Source organism: Alosa sapidissima, chromosome 3, assembly GCF_018492685.1.
Source record: "Alosa sapidissima isolate fAloSap1 chromosome 3, fAloSap1.pri, whole genome shotgun sequence".
NCBI lineage: Eukaryota > Metazoa > Chordata > Actinopteri > Clupeiformes > Clupeidae > Alosa > Alosa sapidissima.
In genome coordinates, this window is record NC_055959.1 from 6119948 (window position 1) to 6137084 (window position 17137).

Below are 17137 nucleotides of genomic sequence, written 5' to 3' on the forward strand. Positions count from 1 at the left end.
CTGTGGCCTGTAAAAGACTCACTGGCGACACTGAGAACGTTCCTCTATGGGGACAACTTGGGCGAAGGTCTTGATTGAATAATGTTGCTTTGATGCTGAGGATTTCATTTGTTTAATTAGACTATCTTAGAGTGCATAATTAAAGCTATTGCCTGATATGATATGGGGGTGATACTTCACTTCTCTGAGGTGTCCTGACTCCTGTGGACTACAAAGAGATCACTAATTAAGTGATTCATAAAATGCACTTATCCAACATTATGAAACACAAAGCGTGCTTCATTTTTGTTGAACTAGTGTATGTATCCAACTAAGACACATCAATCATTTAGGAATTGCTCAAATGCATTGCATGACACATCTAGAGAAGAAACTACACTTTGTTACCGTACTAACCAGCCAGTGAGAGTCTCACCTGACCTGACTGACAGATTAATCTTGTAAAAAAAAAGACTTCTGATCTAACCCAAACCTTTTCCAGCAGTAGCCAGAAACCAAATAAATGTCAGCTCGCGCTTGTAATCTGCCAGAGACCATGATAAACAACTGAGGTAGAGACAGCCCAAAAATCTGTTGGGACATAAATTTACAGATATCCCAAAAATGTCTAAATCCACATAAACAAATTTGTATGGCATCTAAAACTAGGCAGCTTCTAAATCATTTTCTCCGTGGAAATTTTTCTTCTGTCAGACTCAGCTAGCTTAGCTGCCATACTACAGCCCTTGAACTTGCACCTGCTCTGCTGACAGGAAGAATTGCCGAGCCGTCGCTCCTTCCCCTTAAAAAGCCCATCAATAAAGCAGAGGCTGTCCCGTCCTGACCCACATTCACACTTCCTTCCTGGAAACAGGACGGGTTGTTTGAGGAGACAGCCACCCTGCAGGAGAGACCCCAGGACATCTTTGAGTGGGTCAATATGTCACTCAACCTGAGGGTATTACAGCTCATTACATACATGATTTCCGAGGCCCTCTGAAGATGAGTTTCAGTTGTAGCGCTGTGTGCTTCAGGTCTTCTTGAGGTTATGTTTTTGATAATAGTAGCTATCAGAAAATGACTCACACTATTCTGGTGTAATTAAAAGGATTAGTGGAATCTAGTCACATACAATTTCATTGCTACAGCACAGAAACTATATGGACTCATCAGTTTGGTCAAAGTGATGTCTGCACTCATAAGCAGTCAAATCTGATAACTTTGGGCTAATTGGTGGACAGCTAGAATTCTCCCTGTAGGGATTTATTTTCCACTATTTTCCAATTATTTCCAATAAAATTAGTTTTCCACTGAACAAAGCATCTTATATTGATTTGTACTATATGTTGTGATTATGCATTTGTTCATCATTACAGGAAACCTACAACCAGGAGACCAGATACTGGAAGTGAATGGGGAGAGTTTGATCGGAGTCACCAGTGAGAGGTAACCAGCCTCTCATTTTAAAGACTTGTCTGTTTACGCTTAATGAATTAAGTTTACAATGGTTATGGTTCTTGTCAATTTGAAAACTCATAATTTTCATAGTTTATATTTTAAATTGTTATTGATATTAATATTACCATTACTATCATGCGTAATGTAGGTTTCTCAACTTCATTAGAAACAATTTTTTAACTAATGTAGTGTTCATATAGGACAAAAGCATCAGCCAGATACCACAAACATAAACATAAAGCATAAACCAGCCTGATGGTGATGGTCCTGGTACTGGTACAAGTAGGCCACCGTACTGACTCACTGTGTTTGGCCACTCTTCTTCGCTGTTCTTTAGCGGTTTGGGTTTGGATTTGGGCTCTTCATTGCTCTTGAGCAGGTTTTTGAGCATCTCTTTTTTTATATCTATTTTGATACATATTCGGGCCGGTGGTAGCGTAGTTGTTAAGGAGCTGGGCTAGCATGCAATAGCCTGAAAGTCATGGGTTCAATTCCCAGCTTCCACTGTTGTGCCCTTGAGCAAGGCACTTAACCCCAAGTTGCTCCGGGGACAATGTAGTCCCCTGTAATAGAATTGACATATGTAAGTCACTTTGGATGACAAGTGCTTGCTAAATGAATAAATATAATGTAAATGTATTTCTATTTACTCATTTGATGTTTGCTTTTTCCCCCCCGCAGGGCGGTAGACATTCTCAGAGCGGCGTCTTCAACCAATCACATGCGCCTTCTAATTGCAAGGGATGAAGAGGCCAGGTGAGCTGTTCAGTCAACAGCAGATGTTCAAACAGAGGGGAATCCAAAACCAAACAATGAATCAATTATTTCATGCCCTGATGAAGGCATAGAAATCGCCGAAAACTCAGTCCAATAAAATGATTGCATCATAGATTGGATGTGTAAAAACACTGTTTGGAGTCTTCACTTAGTCGGACAGCTGCTCAGCAATCAATGGGAATGCTAGTCAGTCATCCTATAGGTCTGTATATAGTAGAGGGTATTATAGCTTTATTCAGTAATGTTGGACAGGAATCCAGAAGGGAATTTTACATCAACAGAAATGTCTTAATGCCTTACGTGCGCCAACGTTTAGTGAAAGCCAAGCAGAGAAACCTCCCAATTTCTGTGTTTTTTCCTCATTGTCTCTAAATGCCTGAGTTAGCCCAGTGCTCTATTCATGAACTGTAGGGGCTCTGTCCTTTAAAGTGACTGAAATTCACCCCTCTCCGACGTGTGATCTTCTTAGCTTGTTGGCCGTGAATAATTCAAAGCAAAAATGAATAATTTTGTTCATAAACTAGATCTGACTGGGTGTTGGCAGTTGCACAGGAGTGAGTTGGCGCGCGCTTCAAAGCGGCACTGGCAGCCCCGTGCTGGTTTTTGGGCAGTGGAGCTTCAGTCACAGCCCTCCAGGCTTTCCCCATCCTCTCCTGCCTCCCGCGCTTTTTTTTTTACTGTATCTGAAAAAAGCATCAATAGAAAAACACGAAACCAATGGAAGATCCAATGGCGAAGCGTTTTTTCTTTTTTTGTGTGTGTAGTGCAACATATTCACCGGTCGGTCAGCACGGGTTCTGAGTCTGTGTTGTGTGGATAAGAGTGTCTAAATACTGTTAAATACTTTAACTTTAACTTTCAATTTGACACAAACATGCAGTAAAACAAACAAAAACAGACATAAAACAAGCAAACACATGAACGACTAAAACAAGTAATACAATAACCTAAGACGGGAAAAAATATTTTGACCCTCTCAGTGGCTTAGATGATGACCATGGCCCTAGATGATGCCACGATATTCATTGGAACAAATTTTATATGTGCATAGCCTCGTTGACACCAGACCCTTCTCAATTACAGTTTTTCTCAGTCGCGTTGGTACATTTCTCAGATCAGAATTGAAATTCTCAAAACTACCTGTTCAATCTTCACATCATTGTGTCACTTGTGCACATCAAAAAAGCAGTTTCTCATTTCTTTGAATAAGTTGCAAATGCTTTGGTACATCCATGCAAATGACTACCGGTATGATAGATAGATAGATAGATAGATAGATAGATACTTTATTGATCCCCAGGGGAAATTCAAGAATGTATGTACAATTCTCTGCTGTTTCCTACATTATCAATTGCTTATGTCATGTTGATCAGAATGTATTATAATGGGTCTCTGTTGAATAGTCTCACCCCCCAAAACATTTAGGCATTAGTTCATAGCATAAGTTCATAGCATAATATTTTTTTTTCTTTGTGCTATGCAGCGCTGTTTTTTCCTTTCTGTATCGCAATGACACGGTCTGTCAACAAATGACAGTACAAACAGTAAAAGCGTAAATGTGAATCTTGTCCAGTCTCTTGCAATCAAACTCCCATATACACTAAGGTGCAACCTACAATTTACAATAATTGTCATCAAAACTTTAGCCATAGTTTACATCAGAACATCCCTCCAGAGTACACTGTTATATTGACAACATGACTAAGCAATTTGACTGTCTTATCCATACACAATGACACAAGGACTTGTCATTCTGATGGCACTGACATATTCATTGACACATATATTTACTTTTGATAGATGAACTAAAGATTTTGAGCAAGAACAGTGGCTTTTGCAAGTAATCCATGGTGTTTTGCTATTTGTACGAATTGTTTTGAGAAATGCACTTGATGATTCGAGAAATGGATGATTTGAGAAATGTACCAAAGCGACTGAGAAAAACTGTAAGAGAGGGTCTGGAAAAGGTTAATTGACTTACGACTTCCAGCAGGGGCATAACTAGCAGTGAAAGTAAACTTAAATTGGTGCATTAAACTCTTACCAAATCGTTTCAGAAGTGTAGCAATCTTGTAAATGAAGGTTTTAAACGCAGTTGTTTACTCAATTCCAAAGAAATACACATCCATGCTGGATTAGCGATTGTACATGCATGCCCGTGTTTTAGGCACTCAATGGCCTCTTGGCCAGACGGACCTGCAGAGCAAATCCCAAATTTGTCGAAGGTTTGTATGGGTTTTCCCATGCTAAAATGTGCAGGTTTAGTTTAATTAAATTCATTTTAGTTTATTATTGTTTATTATTTATTTATTTATTTATATAGCAATAATTGAACTTATCTAAAGATGCTATACAGAGCCCAGAAAGACCTGTAGCAGAGGTCCTACAATATGGGAAAAAACAGGTAGGTAAACTAAAAGTTTGGACTAAAACTGAAGGATGCTTTAATAGTGTGGTCTGGAGACAGGGTCATAATTTGCTTTGGCTTACAACAAGGACTTGCACGGCAGCCATACTAATACTTTACCGATGTTACTAGGCCATTGTCAGCACAGGGTATATTAATAGGCATAAGTCTAGACATACGCTACATCCTGTATGGCTTGCCAACGGCAATGCTGTTTGCTAAATACATTATCCCTCAATGTCAGGCTTGCAGCCATTAACATGTATGTTTTTGTGGTTTTAGGGATGATTATTTATAAACCCAATCAACTTTATATTCAATAAATGTTAATAATCACTGGGACGTGTAGCCAGTAGCCTCACTGGGACGAGTAGTCTGGAGCATCACTGCACTCTGTAGGTCGCACTGACAGCATAAACAGCCTGCCTCTGCAGATGAAGGAGCTACCGCTCTGACCCTTGCCACCATTTATAATCTGTAAACCAAATCTATCAGATGAGTCACCAAGAATTACTGCATGGTAGGGATGGGGTAGGGCGGGGCAGTACGGGATGGGATGGGAGGACACGTCACATGTTTTCCGATGGCTCATCATGTGGCATGGGAGGCCCAGGGGTTAAGAGCTAAAGCGAGATCAGGAGTGTCCATGACAGTCTCAGGTCAGCAGCAGTCAGCCTCGACCAGCTGATCTTAGGACTTGACATCTAGATTTATTCATTATTTTATCCAAAGCGACTTGCATACAGTATGTCATTACATTACAAAGGATTGTCCCAGGAGGAACTAAGTGCCTTATGCTAGTCCAACTACCACTAACCACTAAGTTACCACCACCCCAGTTGAGTTGCTCCAATGTGAAACCACTTCCTCCATAGACCTCCAGTAGTGGGCGTTTTCCTGAACAAAATACATGCAAGCATTTTTTGCTGTTCTTTACATGTCTTGACATTATATGACTTCAAGTTCTGGTTTAACAGTATGTTTTTAATTGATTGTGAATCTGATTGTGTCACAATACTCACAATAAGTTTGAATCCTGTGCTGAGTTGGCTAAGTGTTTACCATTGTAATAAAAGGGAATGGTAATCGTCATCCTATAGGTCTGTATATGAGAGAGGGTGTTATAGTTTTATTCTGTATATTCTACACACTCCTTATTCTATTCTACATACTACTCATACTGTACTATATATTCTACATACACCTCATGGTCCTCTCATGAAATGACTCTGTAAATGGAAAAGACCCAGCTCTGAGAATGTGGTCCAGGCCGAACCATAAAACATGCTGCGTCAGGAGCACGGAATGGAGGGGTATTGATCGCCTGTTGAGCTCAAATATCAAAAATATCAATACTTCGCACAGAACGGCAGACTCTACCTTTAAGCAACACTAGCCCAGGCTTGGTGGAGGGTGGGGGATGGTAGCATACAGGAGAGGGGATGAGGACCGTGGCGGGGGGGGGGGGTTGGTTGGGGGATTATATCCCCAGCAGAGAACTCCACATGGTGGGCGGTGGGTGGACCCGCAGTGGTTGTCACGGGTCGTCATGGTGACTCACCTGAGTGCGTTATGACGCAGACTTGCTGCCGTTGTCGATTTACGGCCTCTTTACCTATCAAGGGTGACAGAGCAGTGCAGAGTGGAGCATAGGGCTCAAATGATGCTGCGTCACAACCTTGAGTGACCTTTCCCTGCTTTAATCCCACTCATAACCCACTCCGAAGGATCAAGCTGGATTTTTCCCCCCTTTCCTCACAGTTTATCATCTCTCTTTCCGTCTTCCTCTCCGCTGTCTTGGCCTAAGTGCTTTATTTTATCCTCCTTAAGGGTGAAATTATGTGGTGAGGACATGGGTGTTCGCTGGACTGATGCCCACTTCTCTGTTTACTGCGCTTCGAATGGACTTAAGAAAGGCACACAAGCTTTTGTACACGTACACACATGTAAACAAGTGCGTAAACAAAACACACCACATGCGTAAACAAAAACGTAAACAAAACACACAGACACTACTGAGGATTACTGAGGCTTGAACTCTATGCATACATATGCTGTATGTAGGTACAACCCCAATTCAGAAAAAGTTGGGACGTTGTGTAAAATGCGAATATAAAAACGGAATGTAATAATCTGCAAATCTCGTAAACTCATATTTAGTTGCCAAAAGGACACAGACAACATATCAAATGTTGAAAACGAAAAATTTGACTATTTAATGGAAAATATATGTTCATTTTGAATTTGATACCAGCAACACGTTTCAAAAAAAGTTGGGACGGGGGTAACAAAATGCTGTAAAAGTTGTATAATGATAAAGAAAACAAAAAGAGGAATGGTTCATAACTACCCGTAATTAATTGTAATTAATTGGCAACATGATTGGGTATGAAAAAGAACATCCTAGAGAGCCAGAGTCTCTTAGAAGTAATGATGTAGGGGTATTCATCACTCATGTGGTTTATGTCCTTTTGTAAACCCATATTTAGCAGCAAAAAGGACATAAACCACATGAGTGATGAATACCCCTACATCATTACTTCTAAGAGACTCTGGCTCTCTAGGATGTTCTTTTTCATACCCAATCATGTTGCCAATTAATTACAATTAATTACGGGTAGTTATGAACCATTCCTCTTTTTGTTTTCTTTATCAGAATGTGAAGTCTTGTAAACCCATATTTAGCAGCAAAGACTTCACATTCTGTTTTTCTATTTTACACAACGTCCCGACTTTTTCTGATTTGGGGTTGTACACAACTGTGCTTTTTTCTTTTGGGGTCAGCAAATATTCATTGTTAATGGCACAGGAAACTACAGGTGTAGCTTTCATCAGTCCAGTTGCAATGGATGGACTGTGATGAACTGCCCTATTCATTAATATGATTTATTTTCGCGGAATGGATGTACAGGACTGAGCGGCGGTCATATTTTGTACTAGCTTACTGTAATAAAACTGAATTTGCTTTGAAAAGTGAACAAAAGCAAGACATCCAAAACACACACACACACACACACACACACACACACACACACACACACACACACACACACAGTGAGAGCTTTTCAGGCGATGTCAAATGTGACAGGTTCTCTGAGCTGGAGGGGAGACAGGCAGGGCATTTCTGCTGACCTATTTCTGCCTGTCAGAGGTGCGTTAGTCCAGAGGAGTAAACATGTAAAACAGGACAGGAGGGCTAGAGCCATGCGTGGCTACTGACGGCTAGCCAGCAGATGAGCTATCACACACTGCATAAAGCAGTTATGTTGAAGGGGAAAGAAAAGGGACATGTGATATTGGCTGTGTAGACTTTGTGCAAGTTATGTGATGTACAGTATATATACAGCCAGATGTACAGTAGAGGTACATTAAAATGTGTTCTGAGCACAAGTGGAAGATTATACGTTATATTCTAACAGGATGTTTTTTGTAGGTTAAATTGGCTAGTGTGTTTAAAACACACCATTTTCAACATATATAGAGAAAGAGGCTGTGAGTGGTTCACACTTTGAAAAATGTGACTAGACAAAGTCTTTGCAAAAGGAGCAACTTATTTAATAAGGAGCTAGAGCAGACGTTTCAGCCATCTGGCTATTCTCAATGCTCGCCAACATATACAAAGGGGAATCATTTATCGAAAAATGTGTATTTTAAAAACATTCTTGTACATACATGTAAAAGCACATGTCATATTCCAAGATTTGTTGCTTTTTCTGCTGCATAGTGCAATCTGCAACATTAAAGTGTTATCTTGTATGCTATTGTGTATTATCTTGTATGCTATTGTGGTGCCATGTGATGGTAAATTAAAATGAATTCTAAAGACCGAAGAGTAGAGCAGCGTTATTACAGTGGTACTGAAAGACTGAGAGGCAGGCATAATGTAGTCCAGAAACTCACAAATGAGGACCAGATCGTATTTGTTCATTTTAAAAAATACGGAGAGGAAATTGGTGTTTGTAAGCATCATTTGATCCGATTGTCCGCCTGCCTTTATTTTTTGGTGGATTTTCATTCCCCATTTCAATCTCCATGGAGGCTAAACTTTTATTGGGCGGAGGGGGTCGGAGGTGAGCTGCCACTCACAGTAGTTGAAGTGGGCAGTGGGCACCCGTCCAGGCAGTGGCCATTCCTGTTCCAGCCGTGTGTCCTTTAGAAGCCTCTGTGGATCTCCTTAGATTACATGACAGATGAACAGATTCTCTGGCCCCCTAAGGGAATTACCTCCTATGATATTACATTGCAAAACCACAGGGAAGGTATAATGGCATTTGAGCGTTACATAACAACGCAGATATCAAATTGTGCGGCTGGACATTTCCTGATCTCGTCAGGGAGGTGTACCTGGTCCGTATTTAGTAAAGGATGTTGCTCATGCAAGGGGCAAAGGGACTAAGATTGCTGCGTGTCCTGTTTTGTTTCATTTATATTGTTTTGTGAGATATTTTGTGTGTGTGTTCCTTTCAGGAGAGAATTTTCAGAGCTTCTGGAAAAGTATGGCAACAGCAACAGCAGCACGGGCTCGACGCGGAACTCTCCGAATCAACATGGTGTGTGCAGTCGCCACTCTCCACCCCCGCACTCCCATTCACACACGTCTACACACACATATGACACAACAGTAACATACTGTTCATACATTCACACACGTGTGTTTATATGTGTATGCACAGACATTGCACAATGAAACGTGCTCAGAAACAGACAGTTTTTCATAATTTAGGAAGTGTGTTCGTTAATGAGTGGAGCCTTTTTTTCTGTACGTGTAATCCTTAAAAAGTTGAGATAGAACTAAATCGGCCTTTGAAAATGGCTTATGACAACACACTTGTCCATTATGTAATTGCGAACATCTGTCTGTGCCTCAGGAAAATCACTTCTTATTTGACAGATTGATAGAGAGAGAGGGAGAGAGAGAGAAAGAGATAGAGAGAGAGAGAGAAATGTGAAATACTGAAAGTGCAAGCAGGAGATTAGTGCCTTTGCCAAGACATTGGCAAGTTTGCGCTCTCCTGTAGTTTAGAGCTCTTTTATGACGTGACGTAATAGTGCTTTAAACCAAATTTGCAACATTTAGCCAAAAAGTTCAGAGAGGTGTGGGAGGTTTTGGTTCTCTTTTTGGTTTTGGTTCTGAGAACACTGTACTGGGAGTATTGATCAGCATACTATAATGCCATATCACATACTCAGTAAGTGGACAAATATCCCTGATACAGGTTGCTCATCATAATGACCAAAACGTGCTACTGCTTATTCAAATCACATTAATTTAAATCTAACCTCGCACTCCTGATTAGGCTTTTCGATACCCTACATGTTCAATGAACATTGAAAAACGAGAGCTTGTCGGAAATCTTAGTGATCCTCTCTCTTCCTATGCTAGGAAACACAACTAGAAGAACAAATTAATGTGCACTTCTTCTTGGTCAGCTCTTCTTCATACATACATCCGATACGATAAGATAGTAACCAGAGGGAAGCACAGCCTCAAGAAGTCAGGCAATTTGCCTAATTCTCCTTTGGTCTGTTTATTATTTATTATTGACAGATTAGAGCAGCTTATGAGAAATCAGCGCTAATAATCACTCTCTGAGTGATGCTCTTTGAAGCCCGGAAGCTAAAGCCAGCGCAGCCCCATCAGCTCATTTAAGAGGATATTTATGACAGCAAACTGCGAGGGCTCCACGGGGTCCCCATAATGAAAAGTGAATTGGTAATTTTACCGCCATCTGGTGGCTTGAGCCCGACCTCAGAGTAGCGATGCATATTTCATTGCGGGGCCAGAGCCCTTCCGAGTCATTTTGGGTCAGTTGGTGTGTTAGGCCAAGAGTCACAGAATTCAATTAATTAGCCTGAGCTGCGGAGAGAAAAAAAAAGACATTTAACCCAGAAAAAGGATGTGTGATGATAACCAGAGTTCACCAGTTCACAAATTCCTTTTCAATTTAAATCCCTAAATTGGAAGAAAAGTGAAATTGAATTCTCTCTAAAGTGTGACTTTTTGGTTTCAGGGCATTTTCAATATGAGAATTGTGATTATATATAATATACATGGGAATATTCAGTATGCCAATCGTGAAATGACTGAGTAATGAGTAACTGTTGAGTGTTGTTGTGCTGACGTGTTTTTGTCATCCTGCAAAAGTAGGTAGATACCTGGACAGCTCATCGTCAGGCTCATCGTCCAGATCACAGAGTCCACTCCTGCTTAGTCCAGCAGGATCTCAGAGCAACTATAACAACACAGGACCTCTTCTGCGCTCGCTCAGGTTTGGGACACACACACAGAGATGCACACACACACATCCGCATACACACACACACACACACACACACACACACACACACACACACACACACACACACTGACAGAGTTATACTCTCTTTGGTTTTCACATATCTATATAAGTATCACTAACAGACACATAGAATACACACACAAAAGCATGTAAAGCTACCATTGGTAGCATAACTAAGTTAGGTCATCTACTAATGGTAGGTTGGTTCATATGTGCTTACTTATGTTTTGTTTGTGTGTGTGTGTGTGTGTGTGTGTGTGTGTGTGTGTGTGTGTGTGTGTGTGTGTGTGTGTGTGTGTGTGTGTGTGTGTCTACAGCCACCCAGGGGAGGGTGTGATTCAGCTGATCTCGCTGGCTCGGACCTCCTGCAGTTTGGGCATCACTCTCGGTGGCGGCTCCAACAGACCTGATGGGCCAGCAGTTTTCATCCAGGAAGTACTGTCAGGAGGAGACTGCCACCGGGTGAGAGAGAGAGAGAGAGAGAGAGAGAGAGAGAGAGAATTTTGAACTTTATTCAAAGTATCATTATATTCAAAATTGTTACACCTTGACTTAACTTATTTCATGCACGTATCATGACACTTTCATGAACCAGGTCAGCTCTCACTAGAACTTATTACAGTTTTTTACAACTGTTTACACACATTTTCAAATCTTTGTGTCTATTTTTCAAAACTATACAAACAAAACTCGTATTTGCTCACACAACATGCAAAATGCCTCAAATCTTCAGCAAAGTGAAAACACAACATTCAAAAAATCATAAACACATCTCTAAAGTAAACATTCACCTCACACAACACTTTTGTCATAATAAGACATTTTGGATTCATCATGTACACACTGTCACTCAAAACCTTAAGCTCCTCTGTCTTTCCCTCTGGGCTTCATGTTCCAAGAGTGAAGTTGGAGTGTGTATTCATAGGCCTATAGACCCAATTATTTTTCATTTGAAAGTATCTGCATTGGTTCTGAACATTTCAACCGCAAATCCTCTAGGAACAGATTGAAAGGGTCTATACCTATCGATAGAGTAGATCTATTCATATGCCTATTCTAAGGCAATGATTGGATGGTGTTCAGTAAAGTAATAAGTGTTCGTACATTGAGGACTAAGGGCCAGATGTACGTACATTTGCGAACGTAGCGTTATCAGCGTCATGGACAAACCGCAGATTGCGAACGCTGTCAGACCGTCGTATTTATCAAACTATTGTAAACTGCACCTACGGCGAAACAAATACGCCGTAAGTGGGCGCAAACGTGTTAGTACATCTGGCCCTAAGTGTAAAAAAGCAGCAAATAAGTGTGGCATTTTGATTGTGTTTGTGTTTCCTGTTAGATAGTTACTTCCTGTTAGATTTATTGTGTGTTAGGTAGAACAGTGTGTGTGATGTTTTGCAAACTGTGTTTTAGAAAATTGAAAACAGAGTCAAACACTGAGAATTAGTGGATGGTTCTGCGGATTTGGTGTGGGGTTAAGGTGTTTGAAAAACATGTTTAGAAAATTGTGTGACAAGCAAAAATTTAGTGTGTAAGCAGCTGAAAAAAACTGTAAAGTAATGAAAGAGAGAAAGAAAGAAATGTAAGCCTGGCATTATCACTGTATTTCTCTAGGTAAGTTAATACAAGGATTATAGCCCAGAAACCTGGTTTGATGAAGAGTGGTTGTTTATTGGCCGCTTGAGTTCTTCTAGTGTGGACCAACATACCAAAATGAACACTGGAAATGTTAGGCTACCTGTGTGTATCCATTTGGAGAAAACCACTGTTAGTGGCGACCACTTTGCCCTTCAACTCTTAACTAGACAGAGGGGCTGGACTGGAGGTGTCTGTCTGTGTGTGTGTGTGTGTGTGTGTGTGTGTGTGTGTGTGTGTGTGTGTGTGTGTGTGCTGGCGCAGGCATATTGCTGCCACAGTCCCAGCCTGAGCTCCAGCCCCAGTGAGGGAGTGCCTCACCCCCCCACCCCCCTGCATTGGGGCTCCTTGCTGCGTTGTGCAGAGGTCAGGTCTTCTGGAGCTGCTTAGAGAGCGAGGCCAGTTCTCCACCAGCGCAACACGAGACCCAGTAATGAGCAAGCAATCTATACCATTCACCTGCACAGGGAAGGGGTGGGTGGGTGTGTGTAGGGTGGGGGGTGGTGGTGGTAGAAAAGGGCTGCTTAAATGCCTGCCATTGGATACTCACTGTAATTTTGCAAGGAAAACTGCTCGCTGGCCATAATTGAGAAGAGACTGTGCACTGTAAGGTCTCGAAGTTCTCTGCCCCACCCTCACCCATCCCAACCCCTCATCCCCCCTCCACTTTTACCCCCCTTTTTACTTTTAATGACTCAAGAGACGTCTTGACTTGACTGCCCTGTCATAAAGAATTTGGCATCTGCGTGTGTTATGTTTGTGTGTGTGTTATATGTGTTTGTATGATTTAATGTGTGTGCCTGTCTTGAGCCAAATCAGAGCTATTGTTTACCCAAAAAAGAGAAAAAACTCAAGAAGCTCAAGCTGAGTAGGGGTGACTTCTGGAGTGGTCTGTGCTGTTTGTGTGGGCTACTGCTTGTCCTTGTCCGAGGCGGTGGCCAGATGGCCATGAGGGTCATATTACTGCTGATGCACCATCCTGGACGCTAAAAGATGCCTCCTCTTCACTGTGTCATCGTGCCACTGTTATTTTGGAGTATCAGCAGCATTGCATAAAGGTTGTAGATATTTATTTATTTATTTATTTATTTATTTTTCTTTCTTTCTTTATATCCCTCTCAGGATGGCCGATTGAGACCAGGAGATCAACTTATTGCCATTAATAAGGAGTCCTTGATAGGGTTGACCCATGAAGAAGCCAAAAGCATGTTCAACAAAGTGAAATTCAGGTTTGTTCACTTTGTTTTTTATTGGTTTGAGTGTGATGGTAATGAACATGGAAAATGTCATGAGTCTTTGCCATAGCAATCTTAAATCTTTTTTCTATACATTATATATAAATAAATAGAAATTGATAAACTTCAATGAAGTGTGTTTCTAAGAAAAGCAAGAGTTTAAAAAACCAAGCCTAAAGTCAAATATTTAATTGTGAAGATTTAATAATAATAATTACTGTAAAAATTATCTTTTAATAATAAATCTTTCTAAATGGCAAATGTATGAAAAGTAATGTTCTGTCTCTCCTCCTCCTCCTCCCAGCCAAGACAGTGTGGTGGAGGTTGCCTTCATCCCTGGGAAAGGCCTATTCCCCAGCAGTGCGTCCCTTCACAATGGCGTCCAGAGGGGGGGCAACGGCTACAACCCCAGCCGGTTAAAAGTGCACGTCCGGTCCCCAGAGGTGAGACCAAGCGCTGCTCTGAGAAAACCCGTCTTAGAGAGAACTTTATGGAAACTAATTACTCAGATTTCATATTGCTATTCATATTACAGTGAGACTATTGACATTTTGGTGTCTGTTTTACAATGTGGACAAAAGTGTTTAAAACACTACATCTTGCATGGTTAATCAACCTTTATCAGTCTTACAAACAGTGTTATATTAGTACATTGTAAGTGTTACTTTTATAGGATTATTATAAGAGTCAAGATTATAGAAGTCAGGTTTTGTCACTTGTGCCAGTGTAGCAGTCTTTGACCTATATATTAGGCTTTTTTTTTTAAAGCTATCGACTTTTATCTTTTATTTTACCAGATTTTCCCAGAAGAACCTGCCCCAGTGCCTTCATCCTCTCCCGAAATCTGCCATTCAGAGGTCCACGCCCCAGGCACAGGTACAGCAACACTAACCCTAACCCTAACACATCTCATACTGGCCAAGTGATGGGCCCTAATTTAAATGATTGGAAAAGTGCAAAGTCTTAAGTCTAACTAGAGCTAATTTAATAACTAGGCAAAATCAGTTTGCTAATTTAACACCATCGGCAAGACATTGACAGCAAATACTGATGAGACAGCTCAATGCTCCTACATGACGTATGACAGCAATAGTTCATGTACTGGTACTAGAGCTTTGCTTATTGATAGACATTGCTATTTTCCCACATTTTAGATTTGGGGCCCATTGTACCACATTATAAAGAGCTGACCTCAGTATGTACTGGCATCTTCTGTCAGTTAGAGTGATGTTGAATCATACTTTATTGTGGTGACCTGAATGGTCTTGGATTTTCTAGTGCACAGAATGTAACTTTTGCAAACAATGCATGTATACTCTATATGTTAGATACATACTGTAAGTACTCTATATGTGGAAAGCAGCACACTGGATGCTCGCTGTTTGTTACAAACAGTGTGTGTTCATTTTTAGACACTTGAGCCTACTTTTCCCATCTGTTTCCCATTTACACTGTGCTCATAAATTATGAAGTGATCATTCATTCCTTGCTTTCTCACAAACAAGGTCATTCTAGTGCAGAATCTGGGTATGTCCCATAGTATTAGCCCTCTGTGTTATTATCAGATGGAATCATAGGCTGCTTCTAAATCTGGACACTTTTTTTGATCAAAATCCGCTAGTCACATGACCAAGCAAAGCAGGAAATGAAATTTGAGCCAAGCCAGCCTGTCGGACCTGTATTATTTGTCTGCACCTTGAGTTCCAGCAGTTTCAGTCATTCAGTACACACACAAACACACACACACACGCACATACACACACACCAAGGGGGACTTCAACACACACACACACACACACACACACACAAAGTCACCAACGCATGCACACCTGTCCACACACACACACACACACACACACACACACACACACACACACACACTCTCTCTCTCTCTTGTACACAAGGAGGACTTCAAAATTGCCCAGTGTTACAGGGGAACAAGATTCCATTGCAAAGCAATTATTTATTCGGACGAGCTTTGGGCGAGGAGAGTGAGATTGAGGATTAGCCAAGAGTGGCGGTTAGAATTTAATCAACGCCTCACCGAAAAAAGAAAAAATAGTAATCTCACCCGGCAGCTTCTGAGGCTGAGTTATGTATGCGGCACGAGGTGTTGTATAGCCACCGCTGGAAACGCAGCGTAAACGGAGGAGAATGGAGAGGCGCTCTCTCCTTTTCATCTCGCGGCTAGATAGCGCTCTTATCGGTTGCCACGGCAGCCCGTTTAGTATATGAGTCCCCGTCAGCGCGCCGCACATTCCGAGGCTCTAATCTACTTCCAGCACTTAAAGCGAGATACTACGTTGCCATAGAAACCACCCTGTCGGAAAAAAGCCAATTATGTTTGTAGGGTTTTACACCACCGTGAACTTGGGGCTTTTGGTATAGCATGATGGAGGAAGCAGAGAATGAAACTGTAAGATGATGAACATATCAAAGAGAGACCTTCTGGACTTAGAAGTATATATATATCTTTTCTTTGTTATGGAAGGCACTGTTGCTGCCTGTGAACTCACTCAAGGAGGCCAGTCATATGAGTCGGAAAGAGAAGTGGGCCATTCGGTTATTGTGACTTGGAGACGAACCCCATGGGCTGACACAGTGCTCTTATGCAGGAGAGAGTTCATTAAGCATGTCTGATGAGGGCATGAACGGGAAACAACCCTCAAGTTCAACAGCTTAGACAGAGCCTGCGGGACTCACACACAAACACAAGCTCAGACCTGGAGGAAGAAGGCATAAGTCTCAACATCGTCAGACTGAGGCCTCTGGGGAAATGTGTTGTTTTTCTTTTTCATTCAACAGTCTTGCCTACCAAAATGGCTTGTAGAAATAACCGGTCCTTTAGCACTTGTTATGAAACAGATTATGTTAAAGAAAAAATGTCTTTCAAATGAATAAATGTCAATTTATTCATCAGTGGCCCTACGTTTTCAACAACAAGTAACACCAAAGTTGTATTGAGGATCATGCGGTAGTGTTATGGCTGGAGAAACTAAAGTCAGATTTGTTATCCCCTCTTGCACCTAGTCACACAGTGTGATTTTAAATATGGACATATAATCTGTGTTGCTTCCAGCAAGTCTTCCAAATCCACATAAAATCCTAAATTTTCCTGCCTAACTAGCACTGTATTTGGTTGTGTTTACTTTTAATGACTAAACCTCCTCGCTTTAGTTACCTTTTTGTTTTGTCATTTTGTTTTGGTTCAGTTAGAATGTGTTTTTTCAGCTCTTGGAACAAGCCAGTCTGATTTGTTACGCGGCTTGTGTGGTCTAGGTAGTGCCCTGACATCTAGTGACAGGTATGATGTAATGGAGTTACTGATAAAACACTGAAATAGA

The 17137-nt window shown here is 41.2% G+C and overlaps 1 protein-coding gene across 6 annotated transcripts in view; it reads left to right on the top strand.

Annotated features, from left to right (window-relative positions):
• si:dkeyp-72e1.9 (syntaxin-binding protein 4) overlaps nucleotides 1–17137 on the top strand; it is a 53559-nt gene that overhangs the window by 24225 nt on the left and 12197 nt on the right. For 5 of the 6 annotated variants that reach the window (XM_042087771.1, XM_042087768.1, XM_042087770.1 and 2 more), the window contains 8 exons: nucleotides 1356–1425; nucleotides 2119–2193; nucleotides 9089–9171; nucleotides 10767–10890; nucleotides 11238–11382; nucleotides 13681–13787; nucleotides 14098–14236; nucleotides 14591–14669. In XM_042087771.1, the coding sequence (XP_041943705.1) occupies nucleotides 1356–1425; nucleotides 2119–2193; nucleotides 9089–9171; nucleotides 10767–10890; nucleotides 11238–11382; nucleotides 13681–13787; nucleotides 14098–14236; nucleotides 14591–14669 (822 nt within the window). The remainder of the gene's footprint in view (nucleotides 1–1355; nucleotides 1426–2118; nucleotides 2194–9088; nucleotides 9172–10766; nucleotides 10891–11237; nucleotides 11383–13680; nucleotides 13788–14097; nucleotides 14237–14590; nucleotides 14670–17137) is intronic. The other variant, XM_042087767.1, reaches the window with a different exon arrangement.